This window comes from Sander vitreus, chromosome 20, assembly GCF_031162955.1.
Source record: "Sander vitreus isolate 19-12246 chromosome 20, sanVit1, whole genome shotgun sequence".
Classification (NCBI taxonomy): domain Eukaryota; kingdom Metazoa; phylum Chordata; class Actinopteri; order Perciformes; family Percidae; genus Sander; species Sander vitreus.
Genome location: NC_135874.1, coordinates 18,289,194 through 18,301,047, shown reverse-complemented (window position 1 = coordinate 18,301,047; position 11,854 = coordinate 18,289,194). Strand labels below are relative to the sequence as shown.

The 11,854-nt window shown below is 44.4% G+C and overlaps 2 protein-coding genes across 4 annotated transcripts in view; one reads left to right on the top strand and one right to left on the bottom strand.

Annotated features, from left to right (window-relative positions):
• The first annotated feature begins 1,747 nt into the window (after positions 1–1,747).
• Positions 1,748–4,141, top strand: zpcx (zona pellucida protein C). Its single transcript, XM_078278140.1, has 8 exons — positions 1,748–2,035; positions 2,107–2,207; positions 2,295–2,401; positions 2,511–2,688; positions 2,780–2,894; positions 2,962–3,041; positions 3,150–3,238; positions 3,452–4,141. Exons 1-8 carry the CDS (start codon positions 1,748–1,750, stop codon positions 4,060–4,062), a joined length of 1,569 nt encoding a protein of 522 aa, XP_078134266.1. The 3' UTR covers positions 4,063–4,141.
• Positions 4,142–4,722: 581 nt separating this feature from the next.
• Positions 4,723–11,854, bottom strand: part of LOC144535748 (uncharacterized) — a 32,515-nt gene continuing 25,383 nt past the window's right edge. For all 3 annotated transcript variants that reach the window (XM_078278368.1, XM_078278367.1, XM_078278369.1), the window contains 6 exons: positions 11,289–11,432; positions 11,077–11,120; positions 10,825–10,960; positions 10,532–10,633; positions 6,404–10,324; positions 4,723–5,617 (listed from right to left, as the gene is read on the bottom strand). In XM_078278368.1, coding sequence (XP_078134494.1) covers positions 5,562–5,617; positions 6,404–10,324; positions 10,532–10,633; positions 10,825–10,960; positions 11,077–11,120; positions 11,289–11,432 — 4,403 coding nt within the window. In that variant the 3' untranslated portion in view covers positions 4,723–5,561. The remainder of the gene's footprint in view (positions 5,618–6,403; positions 10,325–10,531; positions 10,634–10,824; positions 10,961–11,076; positions 11,121–11,288; positions 11,433–11,854) is intronic.

Below are 11,854 nucleotides of genomic sequence, written 5' to 3'. Positions count from 1 at the left end.
ACCCACACCCTGGCTGCAAATTACATTTCTAGATTTCTAGGCTAAGAGATTGAAGGACATGGTGGTAGATTTGGGAAGGGAGTGGAGCATTAAAGAACAGTTAGAGACAGGGGTTAAACAAATACAGGTTAAAAGGGCTTTATTTAATTATTTAAATAAAACGGGTTTAATATTCAGAATATACCCCCCCACACACACACACACACACACACACACACACACACACACACACACACTTTGTATTGATGGTTTAAACTCATGATATTACACGCCCAGAGCCGGGACGATTGAAACGCTGGACGAATGAAACATTCCAGTTTTTTCCGAGTACAATAGTCAAAACATAGAGCATGTTAACCTCCTTCTATCAGCCACATATCTTCCTGTTATTTCCTTTTATCACGGCGTTACAGGCGATAGGCCTAAACAAGTTTTGATGGTCGAAAGTAATAGCGGTTAAATTTGTTCGATTATTAATGAGTGTTTTTCGTTTAAAGGTTCGACTACATGCTTATTCAGTAGAGTAGACCATTTAGTTCTCTCCACAATCCCAGACTTTCATATTGCATACTTGTTTACATGGAAAGCAAAACAGGTTATAATGGTATCCAGTCCTGTATTTTAAGTAAATGCACAAATGTGTGTTTATTCAATAACTTATGGAGATGAGACATGGAAAAGCAGTTTTAGAAAGATGAAAATATATTTGGGCCTACCCGGTATGGGGTCGAGTTTTCCCATGTTATCCTATGGAGACTGAAGGGGTGTGGGTCGTTAAGGGCACTTATTTGGATGTGCAGTGGCCTAACCCACGTAAAAACATAGTGAACCGACATTTTCCACAATAGAAACATGATACAAATGGGAAAACTTACTGTTCTAGCTATAAAAATGGCAGAATCATCCACAGTGCATGCTATTTCAATAACCGCTTCACGATGACGGAAATTACTTGTTAACAGACATTCACGAAGACGTATAGCCCAGCAACAATCTATCTAAAATAACACCTTTTGGGAGTACCATTCATGATATGTAGTAAAATATTGAAGTTGTGGGAAGTTTATATGGCTTAAATGGTATGTTTCATTCGTCCCCCCATGCTGTTTCAATCGTCCCGACCTAGAGGGACGAATGAAACATTACGCACGCCCCACTTTTGCTGTAATAATTCCTGAATGCAACTGTATTTGACAGATGACTGGTGTAGCATACGATCGATTTGTAATTACGTTTATTTAAATAGTGTTTCAACTGTCCCGGCTCTCCCCTACAGTAGGTGGCGGAATGTACCTTTAAACGTTGGTTTGTAGCCCGCCAATTAACTAAAGAAGAAGAAGAAGACTATTTAACAAAGTGCAACTAAAGAAAACTGCCACTGCTTCCATTGAAAGACTACAATCGACCAAAACGAAGCTTAACCTCGCTTGTTTGCCAACCGGCTGCCAATTCGTCCAAGTCGCCACTAATTAGCTCCAGCTGTGCCTGAGTGCTGGTTTCACGCGCAGATTGAAAGGGAAAGGTAGAAGGACAGCAGTCTGTTGCGATGAAGACAACGTGGCATCTCAATATTTTGTGCAGTGTTTTATCACTTTGCCTCCTCAGCTCTGCAATAGGCACTTATGAATCTCCATTTACCAGAAGAGAAAAAGTTTTCAAACTGGGTACTCCAAAACTCCAATCAATTAAACAGTCAAGAACAGACGACAGAAAATCCTCTCGGAGGTTACCTACCAGCATTTCTCCAATGTCTCAACTCAGTTCCCAAGGGCCTTACCCTCCTCTGACCCCTCGACCCATGCGTCCAGGAGAGCCCGAGGCAAAGATCCAGTCGGACTATGCTTACCTCCCAGACGTTTCTGTAACCTGCTCCACGTCTGACGTTGTCGTGCGGGTCAAACCAGCTTTCTACGGTCTGGGCGCGGATAAAGAGGAGCTGAAATTAGGCAGCGCCTGCAAAAGCAACGGGGTTCTCAGACCATACGGCGACCTGCTTTTCACGTATCCTCTGACAGCGTGTGATGCCGTGCGCGAGGTAAGATTTGTCATTCGTTTTCGGACTCATAATCACAATGTAAAAATAATGTCTGATCCTCTCTTTGACAGTCGTCCCACGGGTATCTGCTCTACAAATACGAGCTCCATTATAAGCCTTCGCGAGAGCGTTTTCCAAGGATCACTGTCGACATTGAATGTCGTTATCAAAGGTTAGGGGGTGTGTGTGGGGGGGGTGTGTGTGTGTGTGTGTGTGTGTGTGTGTGTGTGTGTTTAAAGTATCTCTAAAACCTGTCCAGGAGCCACCATGTGCATCGTCTGACTGTGCGGCCCACCTGGGAAACTGCTGTTGTGCGTAAAAGGCTGAAAGGAAGTCCAGATGACTTCCTGATAGAGTTGATGGATGGTATGTTTAAACTGTGGATTGTAGTGATTAAGTGCTGCTGCTTTTTTTCAGTGCAATGTTTTTGTCGGTTATAAATGGCTCCATTTGATGCAATATATGTAACTCTTAGATTCATGGAGCATGCCAGCCAAGTCTCAGGTGTACCAGCTTGGAAAGACTGTTAATTTCCAGGTCTCTGCTCCTAATCTCTCAAATGGTGGAAAACTGTACATCAATACCTGCCATGCTACACCATCCAGTGGTGCTAAATCATATATACGCAAATACACCATCATTGACAATTTTGGGTGAGTATTATGCACACTAATACATTTAATCTCACCCTTGGTGTCATGATTTGCAATTTAACTGAGATTAGCGTCATATTGTCATCCGCAGCTGTTTGCTGGACAGCAAGAGCAACCCAGGGGCCTCTCAGTTCATCTCTCGGACAGACAAGACCCTACGATTCTCCCTAAAGGCTTTCCAGTTTACTTCTGACCCTTACCTGGAGGTGAGCATGGGGTCTAATTCTCAGGATTCAGATTTAACTGTAGCTTAACAAAGTTTTCCATTTTTAGATCAGTATTCACTGCAATTTGTTTGTCACACCTGAGGACGCAGGTCCTGCACACAAATCATGCACCTACAGAGTGAACGGGTGAGTGTTGACACCATGAATTCAATTACCATTCCAGGGCTATAGGTGGCTTTTTCTTTCAGCGGTTTCCATGTGGATTAAGCATATTTTGTGCATTTGCTGTGATAGGTGGAAGGCCCTCACTGGTGATAACTCTGTATGTGAATGCTGTGATTCACAATGTGTGACCTCCAAACCCTGGAGGGCCATGATGGAAGGTATGTTTTTTTTATTTTTTTTAAGCCTTTATTAGATTTCAAGGATATTTATGCACCCATTCCTTCTCGGATAGATTGGATTGTTGTGGTTTAACTTGCACGCCAAGTGTCATGTCTCTAGCTGACAAGTCTTTTGTGCCCAACTAAACTATCAATGAAGGCAACCATTCATTTTCTTGTGACATTAAAGAATGGCTACATCTTTTTTTCGAGGCTCTGCCAGCAGTGTATCATTGTTGGTATCTCATCAGCCGTATGCAGAAGATGGCTTTCTACCAGTCAGCATGAGCAGAGAAGGCGAGACCCTGTGGAAAAGTGCTGAAGTAGCAATGTATGATGACAACGAAGTGCAAGACTATGCAGATGAAGAGGATGAGAAGCAGCTTGAAGAAGATAAAGAGGAAAGTGGGGTTGTCTTTGGAGTGATGACGGAACCTGATTTAGATGAGTTAGAATTTAGGAGGAGGGTCTTAGTGGAGGAGGAAGAAGAGTGTGAAATGAAGGATTCAAATCAGTTTAAAGAGGATGGGTCGGGGTATGTAGTAGAAGAGAAGGAGGGGGGATTCGAAAGGGAAGCTGAGATCCATTTGAATCGGAAGGAAGGCAAAGTGTCGCGTCACTTGGCACAAATGTTGACATCAGAAGTCGGCCTACAGAGAGAGGTAGAGCCGCTGGTCTCTGAAGGCAGTGAAGAAAACTGGAAGCATACAGATGGAGGTGAAGATGATGACGGGACGACATCCTCTGAGGTGGAGTGGAAGACTGACGGTCTGGCAGATTTCAGAGAGGATAGTGAGATGACCTGGTATTTCACATGGAGGTAGCATTAGTTTAATGAATTCAGTATTCCGCTCAAAGACTGTTGTAACTCTAACAGAACTTGTGACTTATTTCAATAAAAACATGAACATGCAGTTGATGACTCTTTTGTCATGACTTAGAACCAGTCAATTTTGTTTCTAAACCTTAATTGTAACTAGATTTGAAGATTTTTGTTCAACATTATGAATGCCAATAGTAGCTGCCATATCAATTAAGCCATGTATTACAAGTGTCAAAAACAAATATCTGTCTATAACCTACAGCATTGAGTTTCAAGAATAGGGTTGGGAGTTTTGATTTTAACAATTCTGATTACTTTCAATTCTGATTGTGGGGGAGGGAGTTGAAACAGGTGACAGGCTTATTTCACATAAGCACTTTTTATTGTGCACAATCGCTGCAACAAGCCCCTGAAGGGACGGTGGCCGCTACAGAAACCCAAACCTGCATGTGTTCAATTTGGAAGGGATTATTGGATTCAATACATTTTCCAAACTATTCAAATGGGGGAACTATTCCATTGGAATTTTTTTAAACCATTCGAAGGTGGAACCGGTTCTCGATGCCCAATCCTACTCAAGAGAAGGCTGAAATAAGAAACTTAACTGAACATCCAACTAACAGGACAATTGGAAGAACAAGGATGATCCTCAATGTGACAATTTGATCTGTCCATACATCTTTATTCTTTTCCATTATAAATGATTTAATACAGTGTATGATACCAGTTTGAAATATATTAGTTCAACACAAAGATCCCACGGTTTGAGCAATAACTGAGAAAAGGCAAAGCCTCCATTATCAGTAACTAAAAGCAGCAGAAAATGACTATTGCTTTACATGTCTGCTCATTGTTTCCTTTGACATTAATGGTCATGCACAAAGAACTTTGAATTATAAAAAAACGACATGAGACTTGAGAACAAATTTGGAAACTAGCTATACAGACAAACTTGATTTAAATGAAATTATGGTGCAACATTGCAAAGACATTCTGTATGTAGAGACCCTCTGAACAAACAGGAAAAATAACTTAATTCATATTTTTTAACAATTTGTGTGGAAACACTTTTAGAGAAAATACAGAACAGAGCACAGATCCATCATTACTGGATGTTAAATGTACAAAATCTCGCTATATTTACAGACGAGTGCCCCAAAGTCCCATTGTTATGAGTAGACTAAAAAAAGCTCTGATTCAGCAGGACATAAGTGGTACAATCAATGTTTGACACTAGAGGGTGGTATATTCCCATCTCTTGCAAAGGTAAAGCGCAGAAGCCCTGTGCTGTATTCACTCTTAGTAAAATGCAAAATTAGTACGTGAGAAAATGAAGACCCACACCATTAACATCAAAGTCAAAGAATTTTCTTTAAAATCTTTGAAATAAGCATCTCATCTATCCAAATCCAGTTTCTTTTCTTTCAAACACTAAGACCAACTTGCAGTAAATTCAGTGTTATTGGTAAGTCCTTCCCAGGTCTTCTTCAGTCTTTACAATCATGTCATGCCTCCTTCAACAGTACCTGCTGTCCCATTTGTTATCTCTGCAGCATCTGAGGTTGGAGAATATACGCAGCATTAGTTTAAAGGAGTGCAGAAGAGTTGTGCAATAAAATAAAAACAGATTTTTAGATTAGTTGGTCCAAACTGAAATATCTCCACAACTATTAGATGGATTGTCATGGCATTTTGCATTCATGTTTCCTTCAGAATTAATTGTAATCACTCTAATCGCCGTTTAATTTGTCCAGTACTTTGGTTTATAAGGTACTTTTTGTTTAGTGCAGATTTATTTTCCATAACGTTGGCATGCTAATAAGCTAAGATGCTGAACATGGTAAACATTAAACATGCTAAAGCTGCATTCATGCAATATCAGGAGATTGGAAAAAACAGGAAAACCTCCCATTAATCCCACTACATTATCCCAAGATAGATAACACCACTGCTAACCTTGTTGTCACTTCAGCTTTTTTTGTAGTGTTGAAACCCAGTACAAACTGTGTAAGTTTTCTAAATTAGCTGAATTGATAGTATTAATGAGTATTAATATCATTTATTTAGATTATCTCTGATTTAGATTACAATTTGGGAGCTGACGTGAACTGTTTTTCTCACTTGATTGCTCATAATTATGGTCCAGTTAAATGCTCTGACGTGAATGCCAGCATGTTGGCACTGTCATTTTGAGCATTATAGCATGCTGACATTAGTATTTAGCTCAAAGGATTTGCTGTACCGAAGTACAGCCTCACAGAGCTGCTAGTGTGGCTGTATATAGACTTAGTCTTGTTCATCGTTTCTTTATGCGTTTTATTAATATGATCAATCTCTCTCACCCTCGATACTCTCTTGCAGTGCTTCCTGTCCTGCAGTTTGCTCCGTTTCTTCACTGTTCTCATTCTCTTTGCCCTTCGCTTTGGGTTTCCTTGCAACAGGTGGTGGCACCTTGACTCCCTGCTTCACCGTCTCCGCTTCACTCACCACGTTCTTCTGTATGGTTGCCATGGTCTCCGGTGGCGACTTAGTCTCCATCACCACATTCTTGTTGCTTTTGGAGAAGATAAAGCTTGCTGTGCTTGAGGGGGACTTACGGAGGTCTATTGGTGATGTTGGTGAGTTCAAGCTGAGGCGAGATCCAGGGCCGACGTTTGATCTGGCTGCCGTTCTCAGGCGGATGGCCTCCTGTAGGTTCATGGAAGGAGAGGAGGTCATGGCAGGAGGAGCCTTTTTTGTAGGGGAGGCGACTGTGGATGAAGATGCAGGTAGAACCAATACAGACTGGGACTTGGGCAAAGCTGGTTGTGCAGTAACTATGGCAGGTGGAGAGGTGGGTGGTGGAGAGTTGGGTGGTGGATTGATGGGTGTGTTAGAGACGATGATCAGAGACCTTCTGATGGGCTTCTGAGGAGCTTCACCACTGGCAGATGAGGTTTGGCCAAGATTGCTGGGCTCCTGCTTCCTCATGGTGACCTCAGCCTCTGGCGGCTCCGGAGCTTTAGGAGTCTCAGGGCTGCTGTTGACTGGCCGAAGCTTGACCTTCTGCAGAAGGGAGGGGGTGACAATAGGAGTGGGTCCCTCCTGTACAACAGGGGCATAGGTCAGCTCCGTGGTTTGGTTTTCTGTGCTTGCAGGACTAGGCTGGTCCTTAATATTGACAAGACCCTGCCCAGGTAAAGGTGGAGGTAAAGGAATGTTTACAGGTGGAGAAGGAGCCTGTTCTTGAGCCTTTTCTGGTGAAGGAGAGTTTTCAAAAGCTAGTGGAATAGAGACTTTAGATGGTGGGGAAGGCTCCTGGGTTGCTGGGCCATCAGTGTTTGGGAAAACAACCTGAGGTTGGTTGAGAAGCTGTATGGGAGGTGGAGGGGGAATAATCTGAGGGGGAGTGAGAATACTGTTGGATGAAACTATGTTAGATTCAGATTTGGATGGGATACTCTCTTGTGGAAGATCAATCTCCTGCTCTGATGACCTGGTTTGTGACAGTAGGGGTGGTGGCGGTGGAATACTTTGTGGTGGAGTGAGCTTGATAACGGGTGTCGCCTCTTCAGAAGATTGACAGGCACTCTCTTGAGGAGATGGAAGAGAAATCTCCTCAGTGGACAGAGCGCAGACCTCTTTAGGAGGCAGAGGGGAGACTTTGATAACCAGTGGAGGGGAGACCTCTTTAACTGGTGCAGAAGGTACCACCGTAACCAGTGTGACAGAGACGTAATTACCATTTGGAGGGGGGCTCTCTTGAACCAGAGGAGGAGAGGACTCTTTGGGCCTCACAGGAGAAACCTCTTTAGGTGGTGGAGGAGAAACCTCATTAGGTGGCGGTAGAGGAGAGACCTTTTTAGTCATAGGAGGGGAGACTGCTTTAACTGGTGGAGGGGGGGCCGTATACGATGGGGGAGGTGGGATACTCAGGGGTGGAAGTACGATCCCCTGGGATGTACTGGGCTTCTCTGGTTCAGCCTCTGTGGCCACCCTAACACATTCTCTTTTCACCAATGATGTAACAGACGTAGTTGTACAAGAGGAGACACCACCAGGAATAGATCTCTCTGGTGGCACCTGAACAGGTATAACTACCCCCACCTCACCAAACATTGGGGGAGGTGGGAGAGGGAAATCAAGCTGATCCGGCCCCGGATCCGCTGGTGCCATTAGTAGAGGTGGTGGGGGCCAAGACGACTCGGGGGACACAACAACTGATGTGACAGAAGCAATCTTTGTGGCGTGTTTGGTGGGAGGTTGGGGAGGATGGTGCACCGGAGGAGGAGAGGGAGATGGAGGAATGCGCACTAATGAAATGGCAGTTAACATATCCATGTCAGTCTTTACCTCTGTAGTTTGTGTGGCTGTCTTTTTGGCTTCTTCTTCTTCTCTCACTGCTGCCAGCCTTCCTTCGCGTTTCTCTTCAGCCTTCACTAACATCCCATTTATTAAGTCACTTACTCTTACTTTCTCAACTTTTTCTGTCACTTTGCTATTTCCTTTCAAATCAACATTCGGCTCAGCCAGTCTGTCATTGTTCTCTTTGTGAATCTCTGCACTCAAAATCTCACTTTCTCCATTAACGGACTCCACTGTTACAGCCGGATTCTTGTGTTTCCTTTCTACCATCAAGCTTTTCGCAGAGACCTCTGTAGATGTAGAAGGAGACTGCTTCTGTTGTCTCCTGTCCTTTGGATTTTTCTTTATGATGGCGTAAAGGTTATCAGGTGCCGGGGGTCCTAGCAGCAGCTCAACGGAACGCTTGCTATGAGCCCATACCTCTGGAGGAGGGGGTGGAGGTGCATGGACTTTAGGTGGCGGAGGGATGTTGAAGAGTTCTCTTAAGGCCCTTACAGAAGGGCTGACACTGACAGCATCGACTGTGGTGTCAGGTTTGAGATAATCTGGCTGCGGGAGAGGGGATGAAGTTGAAGCAGCAGGAGTGGACCCAGGAAATAACCTTTGAAGTTTTGCTAAGATGATCTTATGCCTTGGAGAGGTGTACTGGGGCTGTTTAGAAAGCTGTGGGGATCTGCCATCTTGGCTGGAGTAGCCACTGGATGGGGATATTATTTTGCTTGGCTCATTCTCCTGAAGTGGTTTCTGCATCTCTTGTAAAGCATTTTTGGAAACCGTTTCCTCAACCTTTGCAGCATCAGCCTCTGCCTTTAGTGCCTGCAGCTGCAATCTGATGGGACTGAATGACACAGAACCTGTGGAGTCGTCCAGAGAGCTGGTGTCAGCATTGTATCCAGGGTTGTCTATGGTTATGGAGGGCACAGGAAAAGACCTGTTTTTCTCATTTTCCTCACCAGAGGCATAGGCGTTATGGAGAGGAGATTCCCTTGAGTTGATCCTAACCTCTGCCAGATCACGTGACCGTCGCTTCATCTTATTGTGAAGGGAATAGGAGCGGCTTGGAGGAGGAGGAGCCCTCTTGGGCTTCTTGACAGAGAGGCTACGCGCAAACGACCCCTCTTTCTTAACCTCGTCTCGCTTAAAAATGAGCTGGCCATTGGAGGTGCATTTTGAAGCCTTGCTGATTGAGGAGTAAACACTGATTTTGTCCTCTTTTGCAGAGGCATCTCCGTCCTGTGACCTCATCTGCCTGGGGGTGCTGTTGATTGAGATGGTAGAGGAGTCAGATACCAAGGTCTCTGACGACTCAGAGTTGCTCCAACAAGAGCTGTCAGACATATTGGAAGGGTTGTAGCGGGAGGCGGAGGTGATGTTGGAGGCTCTGGAGGAAGTGGTTCTGGAGGAAGAGGCTCTAGAGGAAGCACGGGAGGGGGCTGGGCTGGACAGCAGCAGGCTGCTCTTGCTGACGGTGCGGACGCTGTTGCGACTTCGTCCACGGCTGATTTCCACCACATCGATTGAGGGTGGCAACACAGCATTGGGAATGATTTTGGACATGTAGGGGGCCTGGGGTGACATGGACATGACAGGGCCTGGTGGCTCCTGCTGGAGGCTGTTGGCAGTGGTCATCCAGGGAACGGCCAGGGACCGAGGCCTCTGCCCACCTGACAAGGCAGGGCCCAGGCGGTGCAGCAGGGCCAGGTCATCCCTATGACCAGCATGGGTGGCACCGAGCTGCTCAAGTCGGCCTTCGTTGAGGGGATGGATGACGTTCATGTGCTGAAGGCTGGCACTGGCTCCCTTTTGTGACTGTGCTGCCCACTCTGGCCCATCAGTGGTTGTGCTGTCGTCAGTTTCACCATTATAAAGCTGTTCCTCATCTAACCTCTGAGTCAGGGACCAACCAACTCTGTCCAGGCCTGAGAGAAGACAAGTTCACATTAATAGTTAAGGAAATGGACATGCAAAGAAATCATCCATATATTTATTTTCTGTGTAGAAGACAGTAACATGAACATATTTAATACTATAATATTTCTGAATGTAGAGCATGCAATTGAAATAGTAATTCATAGACGGATGGATTTTGTAAGTAGCCTAATACGTTTAAATGATGAGCTGCATACCCAGTTCTCTCTGAACATGCTGTGGGATGCCCACAACAGTCTTCCTGTGTCTTCTCCTTGTCTTGGTCTTTTTCCCAGAGTTCAAGGGCCTGAATGTTGATTCTGTGCAGACAGAGGCGTGAGAAAAAAGAGAGAAATATTATCCATTGATCCTTAAAAACATTCTATTTAAAGTGAATGCAATCTGTCCCAATAAATGTTTAATCTGTCATTTGTATGTGTGTGTATCACCATATGTGATGTAATGACCAAGATGGGATGTACATAGTATTTTATGCTTGTGGTGAAGTTACCTTGCCTGGTGAGTCCAGAGCGGGAAGATCTTGTGGACACGGATGATTGTACAGAGACGACAGAAGTTGTGTCAGCAATAGTACTGTCTGTCATAAACCCTCCACCTTCCCCGTCTGTGTGGACAGTCATTGTGGACTGGCAAAAAAAGGAGAGACAATCCTTTTGAGAGAGAAAAATCACTTGTACAAGAACGGTATATTTGGTAACTGTACGAAAAAAAACAGCAAGTCAGGGTGTGAGTTGTCACTTACAACTGTGCTTTCATTGTCCTGGAATTCCATTCCATGATTGTTTTCTGCAAGGAGAGTAACATTTAACTCTGCAGATTAATAATGGCATTTAAAAATATCAGCCGTGTTTATATCCTCTGGTTCACACCCTCTTGGGCAATATGCAGACAGTTGTCAATGTTGCCACACCTCTAATTTAGTGCACAATATTGTATCACTAGAGTGCTTTGTACCTTCCTGCTGCATCATTTTCAATCCCTCCAGGGCCTCAGTGTGAAGGTTCTCCAGGTACTGATGCCTGCTGCCCTCGATGAACACGTTCTCCTGGATCAACGGGGGTGCCGGGGTCTTGTCATCGTCATCCCGCTTTGGGACAGCTTGAAATAGAGAGAGGGGAGAGGGGATCAGTCTGGATCAACTCAAAGCTCTGTGTTACTGTAACAGTAAATGAGGGGGCCATATGGATGGGATGAGGTGCCCTCACGCTTCCAGGACAGTCTGGGATCATTGGGCTAACAACCTGCTAAGGCACTTTTATGTAATGGTGACAGCTGCTCCGCATTTAGCCACCTACTGTACTCTACTGTACACACTGCTGTAAGACCATGCTGGATTTAGCCTCGGCAGCCATGTGTTCAGTGATCGGTACTATTTATTTTTTTTACAACTTTTGTAACAGCATTAGGGGGTGCTCCCAATAAGCAATAATGTATAAATATGATGAATTCTAATACCTTATTTTACTTCCCTGTAATGTAGAACAAGTCTTAGTTAAAAAAGTGAGACTACAAATCACAGC

Coding starts and splice junctions, on each gene's coding strand:
- zpcx (XM_078278140.1), top strand. CDS start 1,748: ATGTCTCAACTCAGTTCCCAAGGGCCTTACCCTCCTCTGACCCCTCGA. Junction 2,036..2,106: donor CGTGTGATGCCGTGCGCGAG/GTAAGATTTGTC, acceptor TCTCTTTGACAG/TCGTCCCACGGGTATCTGCT. Junction 2,208..2,294: donor ATTGAATGTCGTTATCAAAG/GTTAGGGGGTGT, acceptor AAACCTGTCCAG/GAGCCACCATGTGCATCGTC.